Below are 12,386 nucleotides of genomic sequence, written 5' to 3' on the forward strand. Positions count from 1 at the left end.
ATGTTGACATGAGGGCAGGTACCATCCACCTCAAGGCTACGCTGAATTCTAATTCCCTGGAGACGTAGAGATCTAAATCTGGTCCTGAAAACTATCAGCCGCCGGTTGTTCGGTAGCCTTCATTGCAGCATCATGAGCATCCACATTCCACTCTTTCGAGACCTTCCAAAATTGAACAGCCATGTTCCTCTCCTTGGCTTTCTTCAATCTCAACCAACAATGCCTCCCATAAATCCCTGTTCGCAACGTCCTCCCCCTTGCTCGTTTTCCATTGCTTTTCGATCCAAGTTTCGGCTCATGTGGTAGAGCCCTCAACCACATACTTGGAATTGACAGCGATGACAAGTGTGCGGAAACCTTCTTCGTTGGGTCCGAATTCAAAACGCAGCGCGAAGCTCCGCCCGGTTGCTGGTCTGGGAGCCATCGTCGCCAAAAGGCCCCTTCCTTTCCATGCGAGCAGAGACAATTTTGGGTAATCGGGCGCGCGGGCATGTCCAAGGGCCCAGCCTGCCTTTGGGTCCGGTGTGCGACGGTCGAGACATGTGCCAGCGATGAAGATCAGGGCGGTGAAGGCATCAGTCCGGTGAACGTATCTGCGAGATTGCATTTTAGCCAGCATAATATCACCCTGTTCAGGGGGAACTTACTTGAGGAGACCATTTTTCAGCCGAAAAACCTTAAATAAGTCGGTAGGGGTTGCTGAAGCAGACGGGTGGGTAAATTCGGTAGGGAAGACAAGACCGGCGCCTTTTCTCCACTCCAATTCATTGATTCTGGTAGCTGGATCCAATGTTCTGGGTTGTTGTTGTTGATGTTTGTCTCTGGGAAATGCTGCGGAGTTTTGGAAAAGGGAATGTCAGGTCTTGCGGGTTGTTCAAGTGGAAATGGGTTTCCGAACAACAACCAGAGATATGGAAGCTGGGGGCAGACCTGTGGCATGCCTACCATACGCTCAACATTGAGTGCCAGGTGTGACTGCGGTCTGATGATATTTTGTCGTAAGTAGGGTAAGAGCGAGGCATTCGGATCTAGCACACCAGACAGGGTCCAGTCCCACCTCTCTGGACTGATTCTCATTCAGCCATGGGTGGGTCTTTCGTTGCAAATCTTTAGGATTACCTGCCCGGTTCTGAATGTCAAAGTATTATCATCGATTCGGGACTTCAGCAAGGTGTCAGGGCTACCACGCGCTTTGGGCAAGCGGGATTTTACAAAGGTATTTTCATGCTTTAACGTCTGACTGCGATTCGTTGAGACTTCTTGACTATACTTTCCCGTGTCTCTTCTACTGGTCTTGTCCTGGAAACCTGGTCCCTCAACAATTATTGCACGCTGAGATTCACATTCTTTTTCCATGCGAGGAACGAAATCCTTGATTTTTCTTCTTCTCATCTCGTAGCTGATTTTGTACCTCTCCAGCATCCCAGCTTCCACCGTTATGCCAGTATACTGCCCAGCCCAACGTCGACTCCGATCCACCTGCATGCCCTGTTTCGCGTCCATTTCACCGCCAGCTGAGATGCCAGGGAAACAAATGCTATCCAACCAGAACATCGACGTCCCTGTAGCCAATGACAGGCTGGCAGCCTGCATGTTTGCAGTTGAAAGTACAGGTTTGAGTTGGAATCCTGGTGACAACAGGAAGGAATCAGCCACATAAGAGGCATAAGCTGCCGAAGGGATTGACGGAAATGCAGCCGTGCGGGAACAGGCGGGGCGTTGATTGCGGTGGCTTGGTTGCTGCTGGAAAGTTGAGCCTTGTTTCAACCTTTGTTCAAAGTCATCCAGCACATCTTGAAAACAGTTGAAAATGGCGGTGAAATAGGTATGGTTTGGATCACACGGGCTTGACACCTGAAGAGCCTCATTGATTTTCTGCTGAATAAACCTTTGCTGAGAAAAGAGCGTGCGTTACTCCGACACACGTTCAGCTAATTCGGATGCTTTGTCGTAATGAATACAGGGCGGCCGCTGGTGTCCTGGAAAAGAGGACATCCCAGATGTGATACCACCCCCTTGTTGCATCTAGACGGCCTTGTCCTTTCTCCTTGAGGACTGCCCATTGTTGTGGTGTGACTGCTAGAAGATCAACATCTAGGGTCAGCTGACAGTTGGCGTGGCATACATGGTCAGGACTCGGAACAGTTTTGCAACCCAGGCTGCAAGTGGGCGCGTTGGAGGTGAGTTTGAACATCAGATACATTTCGAAGCTTTCTGTCTCAGCAGGCTTTGTGGGTGACATGGCCAAAGTTTCACGGGCCTAGCCTAATAGACAGCCCGCTCATGGAAACCAATACAGTTCGATGATCAAACCGGGCTGACCGAAATGCGCCTCACCACCAGGCCAAATCTGGAATCTAATAAACAAGGACGCAGAACAGTTGCTTCCCAAGTAAACAAGCATCAATGTTTATCCAGACACGGAAGGCTGCGGTATTACTCTCCCACGATATCCAATATTCACCCCTCCATCTCGACATCCGGATCCACCTCTGTCCCCAAATCTCTATCCTCCAGAAACCTCCTCCCCCTCAATTCCTCAGGCAGATACTCTTGCCTCACCTTTCCATCTTTGTAATTGGGAGGATACTTGTACTCGGCACCGTACCCCAAATCCTTCATCAGCCTGGTGGGTGCGTTTCTCAAGTGCAGCGGAACCGGAAGACTGGCCACACCGGGCTCCTTGAGAGCCGAAAATGCATTGTTCAGTGCCCTATACGCTCGCGTGCTCTTGGGGGCCAAGCACAGCGCCACGGTGCAGTGTGCCAGAGGAATCCTGGCCTCGGGCATACCAATCTGTTGTGTGGCCGTGTAAGTCGCCGTGGCCAATGGCAGGAGTGAGTTGTCTGCCAGGCCGACATCTTCCGATGCAATCACCACCATTCTTCGCGCAATAAACAACGGATCCTCTCCCGACTGCAGCATCCTCGCCAGATAATACAATGCCGCATCGGAATCTGACCCTCGGACAGCCTTGTGAAAAGCAGAAATGGTATCGTAGTGCTGATCACCCGCCCGATCGTACACCAACGTCTTGGTCAGCGCAGCCTTGATGTCCTCTTTCGTCAATGGAGCCTCCCCTCCCCCTTGTGGTCTCGTCGTCAGAGACAGGGCCAGTTCCAACAAATTCAGCGCGGTCCTGGCATCTCCATCCGCAAAGGCCGACAGGTACGCCAACAGCTCCTCATCAATCAGGGGGCTGAGCTCTATCCCCTCCTCCACAATCTCGGCCTGTATTGCCCTGACCAATATCCTCTGCAGATCCTCCCTCGTAAGCGATGCCAGTGTAAATGTCCTGCACCGACTCAACAACGCCGCCTGAACCTTGAAACTGGGGTTTTCTGTTGTGGCCCCGATCAATGTGATTGTCCCCGCTTCCACAGGCTTCAAAAACACATCCTGCTGAGACTTGCTAAACCTGTGAATCTCGTCGCAAAATATGATGGTCTTTCTCCCCGTCAAGTTAAGCTCGTTGGCTGCTTCGGCAAAGAACTTTTTGACCTCGGAGACGCCGGTGCTGGTGGCATTGAGCTCAATAAACCTGCTGCCCACTCGCCGGGCGATGCACCGTGCTATCGTCGTCTTGCCTGTCCCCGAACCTCCCCATAATATCATGGATGGCACTCGGTCTGTTTCGATCAGAGACCTCAGCACCCCGTTGGGCCCAACCAAGTCTTGCCCAAACACATCGTCGAGGGAGTCGGGCCGCATTCGCTCGGCCAAGGGGGCGGCTCGATGGGTCTTGGATCGCTTCGAGAGAGGGGCAGCACCGGGATCTCGCTCAGCCGTGCCGTTTGTCGAGAGTGTGCTCGTCTCGGCCCCTACTGGTCTGTTGTCCGCAGTTGGTGAGCTATTAGCTTCATCCCAGGTCCTCTTTTGTCCGCCCTTGTTGCCATTGTTGGTTTTTATCCCAAAACCGTTGACGGGCCGTGGTGTCGAGGCGGCTGATCCATTGGTGATGGCCTGCCGTTTCGCAGCTGGGGTTGCAAAAAAATCGGCGGCGGTTCGCTTCTTTTGCTGGGTTGATGGCGGCTGGGATTGAGTGTGGCTTGGTGGAGAAGATGGCTGGTCGGTGGCTTGGTCGTCGAGAAGGAAGGTCTGGCAGCCAGAGTCGATGTGGCTATTGATTTCGAGCGTCTTGACGCCCCGCTGGCAAATGGGGCAAACGACCATCCTGTCGTTCTCGAGAGGCAGAATGCAGTGACTACTTTGGTAGAAAAGAGTGGCGAAAATGATCACTATACGACTGTGACAAGTTGAGTCTTGCGCTGTACTGCGATCGAGGGTGAGGCAAACCACCAAAAGAGGGCGTACAGAATGGCGATGGCGGCGCGTCTTGGGGCAAGAAGGTTTAATGAATCTGGGAGACGCGATCTGGGGGCTCAGTGCGGGACGGTCCAGAGAGGCCCCTGCAAAACGTGTTTCTGGAAGTTCCGCCGCTTTGGTTCGGCGGTGTGGGGCAGATTGCCCGTTTTATGCCGCGGCCGATGATGATATCTTTTTCAAAAGAAACATCCGCGCAATTGATGAACGATGGTAGACAAAGAAATTAATACATATGATGCTCTACAAGAAGTATGCACAAAAGAAACGGCTCAGGGCGTGCCTTGTCAGTATGCTGTATTCCAAATGCCAATAGTCTTGAAAAGACTGTTCATGTTCCAGTTCGAATTTTAAACAGAGTCCCAGGAAACAACAAACGCCTAGCCAAACGCCCAATCTGATGCAACGGTTTTGTACATGTCTGCCATGACTCCCGGGGTCTAATGGTGTATGTAAAAGCAAATCGGAGATCCACCCCAGGTAACCTTCCATGTCTCTTGACCACCAGCATTATACCATGAACGACTCGCCACATCCACACTGCTCCTCTGCTTGCTGTTAGCATGTGCGCTCAGGTCGACTAAAAGCGCAGGCAAAAAAGACTCACTGATGTTGGGGTTCCGGAAAACAAAACGTTGGCTAAGCTTGTCCTCTATCCAGTCCATCTCGCTCCCGATAATGCTGAAGAGTGCTTTGCTGTCAATCAACACCTTGACTCCGTCTTGCTCAACCGTCTCGTCAAAAGCCCCAGGCTTCTCCACGAACTCGAGATGATACGCCAATCCAGAGCACCCCCTGTTGCGCACACCGACCTTGATGAGCTTCGGGTCCGGCTGGTCGAGAAGCGCGCGTAGGTGGTCTACGGCGGCAGGAGTGAGCTTCATTGCCGCCTTTCGGGGAGCGCGCAACTTGGACCGCGGCCTTGGCGATGGCGCTGATAGCTGTGTATTTGACTTGGACTGCTGGGCTTCTCTCTCGGGGAGCGACGAGGCTGGGTCTAGAGGCGCCTGCGGCTCTTTCGGCGGCCGGGTCTCGTGTACTCTCGGCAACGCGGGGGACTGAACATTGTGTGTGATGGAGGTATCAGGAGCCGTGGCATTGCGCGGCGCCGGGGGTGGGTGAGAAGGTAACGAGTAGGACTGAAAAGCAGCGGCGAGCTGGGCCGGCGTCGACGAGAACTGACGTTGTTGGTTGCTGCTTCGAAAGAAGCTGCGGCGGCAAGCTAGACACGCCGCTCTGCTGGCTAGTAAACTAGACGCGTTCATTCTGAAGTTGGGAAAAAGATATCTCGAGGGTATTCGCAGGTTTGGCGAGGGTGAGGTTATGGCAGCATGGGAATTGCGTCGCAGAGATGGGCATTTGTCAACTTCGGTGAAGCGGCAAATGCGAAGCAGCAACCGACAACTTCTGATCAATCAGCCGGAGTGATGACATGACGCCAAGAGCCCAGCCGACACTGATTCTGCCCAGCCAATCAACGATCGTGCATTTGGAATGCATTCAAGACGCACGGGCCCTGTCGACAACAACAAGTGAATTGAATATTCTCAAAGCAAGACTTGACCAGATCAAAACAGTAGACAGTATGGTATACTCAGCTCCCACAACCGTAACGCCATCCAATTGACCCATTCTTCAAACTCGGTTACGCCATGGTAACCTTGAAATCAGCGCCCCCACGTCTCCTACCGCCTGCCTTCCCATCTTCTTCAGCAGCGTCCGCTCATCCGCCTCTCTGTACTTTTCCCAGCTATCCAACCCCTCCTTTGCCTGGATGCTGAGCGTCTCGTAGCCCTGCTTGATCACCTCGGCCACTTGCAGACTGGTCAACTGCCCCCCGGTTCTCTTGCCCTTGGCCGCTTTGGATCCATCAGTTCCCAGCATCTCCTTGTAGTGGACACTGACGCTGACAAGCGTATCGATGGAGTTGCTCGCCCTGTTGGCCAGCCCGTAGGTATCTCTAAACTTCACCAGCACCTCCCCCGTTTCGACAACCTTGTAAAACAGATCGTCGTACGCTGCCGGTGTGGGTAAGAATGTCTCACCGGCCGACAGTCCCAAGGCGAGCAAATTGACTACATGATCCAACAGCGTGTTGATGTGACTCAGCCCCTTGAGATCAGAGGCATATGTTGTCAGGAATCGGATCAGGCTGAGTAGAGACCGAAACAGGTCAGCCCAGTGGTACTGCAGCCGTGTTCGCGACCGGGACATGTAGCTAATGATTCGCAGCAGAATGCCGACACACAGCGTGTAGAGGCCGACGTCCAGTCTGCGTCGCAGATTGTGGTTGATGGCGTCAATCATGGTGTCCATGACAGCTGTGGCAATCACTCTCTCGGACCGCACCAGCGGCAAATAAGTGGATCGTTGCCGGCAAAGCCTCACCGGCACTTTGCTTTCGTCTGAACACATCCTTTTGCATAGGACAGGGTCCTCAATTAGTAACCGGAACACCATCAGGTTGAGGTGACAATACAAGGTTGTTCTCTGGGAGAGGTGGGCGTGCTGGAGGAGGTAAGACGTGAGAGAAATGAAGTTTGCAAACGGGGAATCTTCCCCCTTTTCCGACCTTGGGGCACCGGTCACCAGCTCCAGACTGAACAGCTTGTTGGCGTGAGAAAAATCATATGTGGCAAGCAAGACGGCAGCTTCCTCTCCCGGCCTACAAGATCATTAGCAATATTTTCCCACAACCAGAAACAGACGTGCACTCACAGCTCGGCAAACATTCTTTTGGCAGTGTCTGCGTCGTAGACCGGTTTGGGCGGAGGCTTTCCCCCTGGCGCAATAGCCCCTAGCCCAATCTTGTTGAGCGTGTTGGCCAGCGTCCATCCTTCTGGTAGGTCTTCTTGGACATCGATATACTGATCCCGGAGCTTCTGGCACGTCTTGCCCACGCCCTTGACGATATCCTTGATGACCCGCTCGTTGACAAAATCGTTCAAGCGCATTTGATAAGGGTTCTGAAACTCAAACTTGTTGTAGTTGGCCAGCAGTCCAAGCAGCATGAACGGCCTCGTGATCCTCGTCTCGTCGCCAGAAGTTTCCAGTGAAGATTGTGATTGAATACACTGTCTCGGTCAGCATCACGGCCCTTTCACATCAGGGGTTTAGTAACATACGCCTATTATCGCTGGGAACAGATCCCTCTGAATAAAGTACGTGAGCAAGCTCGTTTGATACGCCCCCGAGGACACGGCGAGCGCCAGTTCCACCGCCCGTTGCTGCAAATCGGCTGTATAAGTGCAGTTGGATTTCCCCTTTGGCTGCTGCTGCTGCTGCTGCTGTGGTTCCTGTCCATCCGCCGGCTGCCTTTTGTCCTGCGCATGACCAACCCCATGTGGGCAACACTCTACCCCTGGGCCCCTTCCATTGCGTATGAGGCCCTCCAGCGCTGCGACAAAATCCCCAAACACGGTATCGATCTGATCCAGCCCGGCCAAAACCTCAATGATATCCGAGCTCGGGTTTGTGTACCGTTTTGCAAGCACGCAAGTCATGAACGTGGACAAGGTGTCGAGTGCATGCAGATCCCCGACTCCATATGGTCGTCGCAACGCCTGTACCGCCTTGATGAATAGTTGCCTTGTCTGGGTCGACAGATGGAGTAAATCGCCGACTGGGGTCTCGTCGAGCATGCGCTTCAAGCTGGCGCGGTCGGGCCGCAGGAGAAAGAACTCCTTCCAGAAGCCTTCGGGCTTTTCGGCCGGTGCATCTTCATCGTCCTTTTAGTACACAGTCTGTCAACCTCTGCGTCTGATAATTCGGTCACTCGGGGCTAACCTGTGAACCGGGACAAGTGTCAGCTGTTGTTCCTCACCAGGCACCCACCGCTGCGGACGAACCTTGAATAGGGCTTCATAGAGCCGGACGATTTTGGGCTGGAAAACCTCGGGCCGGGGCTGGTGTGTTAGGGGAGAAGGCTCCATGGGTTTACATATAACTTCCCGCAGTCAACTCGGTTGTGGTCGGTCGAGAATTGGGGTACGAGCGGTCGTGGTTGGGGTCGGGATTCGGGACAGCGTCGCGTTCGGTCGGGAACCCGCCAATCTGGCTCCCTGTCTCCGTCATCAAAGAAACGGAGAACACAGTGCGCGTCAGTTAGGTGGGGCTGCTACTTTGGGGCGCTTCTTGGCGGTGACGGGACAGTGCGGGCGAAACAATCGACAACCGCCTCATTCTCATAGGGCTGAAGACAAGCCAGTGAAGAATTAGACTCAATATATGACCATGTTTACCAGAACTGTCAAACTTATCCGACCATGTCCGATCAGTCTCCTTGTTCTTTTCTCCGCCACCTCCACGTCCGTTTGGATACATACACGCACCTTTTTTTGTTGCTACAGTACGTCTATCCCCGTAGAATTCTTGTGTATACCATGCCCAGTGGCAACAAGCCGCCATTGCTGTTTCTGTTTAATCCACATGGCAGTTTGTGCCGAACCTCTACCACCACAAAAGGCCCAAAGATGTTGAAAGGACAGATCGTAGCCGCCACCGACCCATTTCCCCCCGGCAAAGAGATAACAGCAAGCTCAAAACAAAAGTGTCGCTAGTGAATATTCCAAAATGCCTAGGCTATGAGAAAGAGAGTAAAGGATTGTAAACTCGAAATGTGAGTGCTGGGTTAGATGTAGGAAAAAACAGCCCGCTATTAAACGCCCCAGGGAAAGCAAAGAAGAAAAGTCAAATCCCCCAGCTTCCCCTCCGCTCGCGCACACCCCAGGCCAAGGGGCTGATGGCGTTCAGGTCCGGATGTTGCCGGGCCCACTCATAGATGTAGAGCTTCAGCGCCTTCCATCTTGGACACCTGTCCTCCTCCTTGACATTGTCCTGCTCTTCGCTATCGAGCATGATATGTCCGGTGGCCTTGATCCTCTTCCCGTCCGCCCTTCTCGGGCCAGAGTCCTCACTGTTCTGGGACTGCGAGCCAGAGGATTGAGAATTGCTGTGGGCTTCTGCGCCCCATAGATCCTCCATGATGGCGTCGTCGTCCCTTTCCAGTTCCTCCACGGGAATCCGGCTGATCTTGCTCAGCTCCTCATCGTAGAGCCTAGCCGTGGCCGGGTATCCAAGAGACAAATAATTGTACACCTGCGTTACAAACTTGTCATCAAACTCGGCGGCAATCTTCTCCTCGAGGTCAGCCACAGCCTTCTCTTGCTTCAGTTTCTCGTCCAGGTTATGCAGGTTGTGGAGCATGTGAAGGCCCTTGGGTGCGTTGTTCTTGGTTCGGTGCTCGGGAATGACCAGACTCCCATTCGCCGAATGTGGTTTCTTTTGGAGCTGAATAGAGCCTCCTCCTGGGATATGCAGACTTTCGGCCCTCGAACCAACCGGCGTCGGCTCCTCGCTTAGTTCGACCGGAGCAGTTCCAAAAGCTCGGTCAAATGGATCTGTGTTGCTTGCGTCGGGCATGGGCGTCGTGATCATCAGCGGCCTGTCCACATGAGCAATCTTTTCGTTTTGGTTGCTCGTGTAGCAGTAACCGCGCCAGAGGCCATGCTGTTCTGTCGGGTCACGGTGCTGGTCCTCCAGCGTCGTTCCCGTCTCCAGATCCCACAAATGATCCGGCTCCAGCTTGGTCTGCTTCGGGGACGGGCACTTTCTAAACGTTAGATCCTGGCCGAGCATGGGAGGTGATTTTTTCAGTCGCAACCGATGGGCGGCCCTCGCCCTCTCCAGGGACATGTCTCTTTCTTGGCCGTAGGGGTTGAAAGGTGCATGGTGCCCAAAAGATGTTTCCGGAGGTATATGCGAGGCCGGGACATAAGGCATGTCGCCAGCCTTGCCAGCAGGCGCCGAGGGTATGTACGGCATGAAGCTCTCGCCGATGGGTCGGACCGGGGGAGAGTCTGGCTCCATGTTGGGCATGCGACTCTCTCCAGTGGGCGGCAGAGGCGACTCAGCACGGAGCAAGGGCATATGAGTCTCTCCAATGGCCACCAGCGAGCCTGATGACGGCCGTGGCCTCCACAGGGGAGAGTTGGCTATGGACGACCTTTGTCTGCTCGTCAAATCTATGGCATCGCTAGGGACATCAATGCTCATCTTGTCCAGGTCCAACGTGTCTATCCGACTCATTTCACGCTGCTTGTGGGCATTCACCATTTGCGCATGCTCTTGCATCTCCTTGAAGGCCCAGCTAATGTCCTCCTCGGACGAGTTGCGTCTCGAGTGCATGGGATTCCATGGGCCCCTCGTCAAAGGCCTCCCGCGGGGCCCGTCGTCTTCTGACCCCTCCCTGACATAGAAATGTTCGGCACCGCCTATGCGCTGGCCGCTGTTGGGGAACGCGCTCATGGCAATGTCCTGGAGCTTCCTTTGAGCATCGCGGGCCACGAGATCAAACAAGGGGCCGGCAATCTCATCATCACACGATTCGCGCCGGGCATGAGCCCTCTGTCTCTCGGGGCTTGCTGGGATGGATCCATGGCTTCGTTTCCTTCGGGGCTTGGGGGCGTAAATGTGATTTGTGTAGGGTGTGATATCTGTCCTGTCTGTCGGACGGGTGGCTGGGCCTTCGTCTCCGACTCGCCTAGATCTTCGGACCGAGGACTCTACCAGTTGCGGCGCAAACTTGCGTCGCTCCCGCGGAGGTGGTGATGGCGACCTCGGGGATGGACTCGGGGTCAGCTCGTTGGGCGGTATGGACTTTCGATAGCGTTCAAAGGTGGTCTCTATCAACTTGGGTGCGAACTTTGGCCCCGGCCGATCTTTGGTGTTGGCCATTACAGGTTCTGATTGGAACCACCGGGTGGAGTTACACCATGCGTTCAGTACTCTACTGGGCTATCGAGTTAGTCTTGACGGTCAAGGGAAACAGGAGGGCAGGAGGGCAGGAGGGCGCACCCACCAACCACGTTTGGGGAATGTTGGATGACTTCAGGTCCCGTCGTGAATCATGAAGCTCTGGCACAAGAACAGGCCAGCGGCGCGGCACACCCAGACGGCTTCCAACTTGATTTGTATGCCGTGAGCGGGGGCGAGTCGGCAGAGGGATGCGAGGATTCGGAGGAGGCGGTCACAAGAGCTGAGGCGGGTATTGCAACATTGCTGGAGCGATGTCCGTGGTGCGTGGGCCACGATAGCAGCAGCCACGCAGCCAACACCAGCGCTTACCGCAGCTGGCAGAAAGTGGGCGGGAGACCCCAGAGTGGGATGAATGGTGGGGCATTGCCCATGTCGCTGCACTGTGCGAAGAAGCCACTGCGGAACTCAGCCGGACCCGCGTGATCCATTGGCCGGGCGTATTTCAAGCCACAGCTGCCACACACTTGGCCATCCGCACCGTATGCTTATCGTTCGCACACCGTCACTGTACAGATGCACCCCAAATCCAGCACCTGAGATCAAGCAAACAGCGGGGTGCGAGCTGCAGTCTCTATCCATGTCGTCCTGCCTTGCGAGCTTGAAGCCTGACATCATCCACCGGTAATCGCATCTTTTTTGACTGCTGTTGGCTCATCAACCTGGGAACTGGAGAGCAATAACGTTCACAAGCCCTGGCGCACTCAAAGGGACTGATCATCAGGGTCCACAAAGAACTAAGGAGATCTCCTTTGACAACATCTAACAAAGTACAAAGTAGACTCACCGTTCTGTCTCCCTAGGTAGGCGGTGTCGGCTCAGCTCCCTACAGGCCAGCGCATGTTTTTGACTTTTTCGGTCAAGTGACGCAAGTGCCCGTCCGGTGCCCGTCACAGCCTTTACGGAATGGAAATGGTCATTTTCAGGGTCCAAGTCGGTGAGGGTGCGCTGGCTTCACCCAGCCTTGGCTCGCCAGTCCTTTACCCTTCGGCGAGTCTCGAGGACTTCCCGTCCTCTGTTCGGTACCATGCTGGTGGCTTCAGGGACCAAGCCGCTAGAAAAACCCGCCTCCATTTCAACGGGCACTATTGGGTGACGCTCCACTATCAAAACCCGAGCCCGTGAGCGGTGGGCAACTCTGGTTGTCAAGAAACTCGAAATCACGCAACACAGCCCAGAAGTCGGCTTGGAAAATTTACTGCCAGTTTCGACGTGAGAGGAGACAGTCTTTCGCCCGTCCATCACCCTTG

The 12,386-nt window shown here is 54.2% G+C and overlaps 5 protein-coding genes across 5 annotated transcripts; all 5 read right to left on the reverse strand.

Moving 5' to 3' along the window:
- Positions 1 to 13: 13 nt before the first annotated feature.
- On the reverse strand, positions 14 to 939 carry QC764_310780 (uncharacterized protein; the record flags this gene model as incomplete). Its single annotated transcript, XM_062946193.1, has 2 exons — positions 14 to 593; positions 677 to 939. 2 exons carry the CDS (start codon positions 937 to 939, stop codon positions 296 to 298), a joined length of 561 nt encoding a protein of 186 aa, XP_062802307.1. The 3' UTR covers positions 14 to 295.
- Positions 940 to 2,460: 1,521 nt separating this feature from the next.
- On the reverse strand, positions 2,461 to 4,173 carry MGS1 (DNA-dependent ATPase mgs1; the record flags this gene model as incomplete). Its single annotated transcript, XM_062946192.1, has 1 exon — positions 2,461 to 4,173. One exon carries the CDS (start codon positions 4,171 to 4,173, stop codon positions 2,461 to 2,463), a length of 1,713 nt encoding a protein of 570 aa, XP_062802308.1.
- Positions 4,174 to 4,833: 660 nt separating this feature from the next.
- Positions 4,834 to 5,588, reverse strand: ISA1 (Iron-sulfur assembly protein 1; the record flags this gene model as incomplete). Its single annotated transcript, XM_062946191.1, has 2 exons — positions 4,834 to 4,871; positions 4,931 to 5,588. The coding sequence occupies 2 exons, from the start codon at positions 5,586 to 5,588 to the stop codon at positions 4,834 to 4,836; spliced, it is 696 nt and encodes a 231-aa protein (XP_062802309.1).
- Positions 5,589 to 5,958: 370 nt separating this feature from the next.
- On the reverse strand, positions 5,959 to 8,370 carry QC764_310750 (uncharacterized protein; the record flags this gene model as incomplete). The annotated part of the gene is made up of 4 exons (XM_062946190.1): positions 8,172 to 8,370; positions 7,449 to 8,109; positions 7,042 to 7,397; positions 5,959 to 6,988 (listed from the first exon to the last, which is right to left on the reverse strand). The coding sequence occupies exons 2-4, from the start codon at positions 7,962 to 7,964 to the stop codon at positions 5,959 to 5,961; spliced, it is 1,902 nt and encodes a 633-aa protein (XP_062802310.1). The 5' UTR covers positions 7,965 to 8,109; positions 8,172 to 8,370.
- Positions 8,371 to 8,509: 139 nt separating this feature from the next.
- QC764_310740 (uncharacterized protein) lies at positions 8,510 to 11,567 on the reverse strand (the record flags this gene model as incomplete). The annotated part of the gene is made up of 2 exons (XM_062946189.1): positions 8,510 to 11,113; positions 11,449 to 11,567. The coding sequence occupies 2 exons, from the start codon at positions 11,565 to 11,567 to the stop codon at positions 9,013 to 9,015; spliced, it is 2,220 nt and encodes a 739-aa protein (XP_062802311.1). The 3' UTR covers positions 8,510 to 9,012.
- Between the last annotated feature and the right edge of the window lie 819 nt (positions 11,568 to 12,386).

This window comes from Podospora pseudoanserina, chromosome 3 (genome assembly GCF_035222485.1).
Source record: "Podospora pseudoanserina strain CBS 124.78 chromosome 3, whole genome shotgun sequence".
In the NCBI taxonomy this organism is placed as follows: Eukaryota; Fungi; Ascomycota; class Sordariomycetes; order Sordariales; family Podosporaceae; genus Podospora; species Podospora pseudoanserina.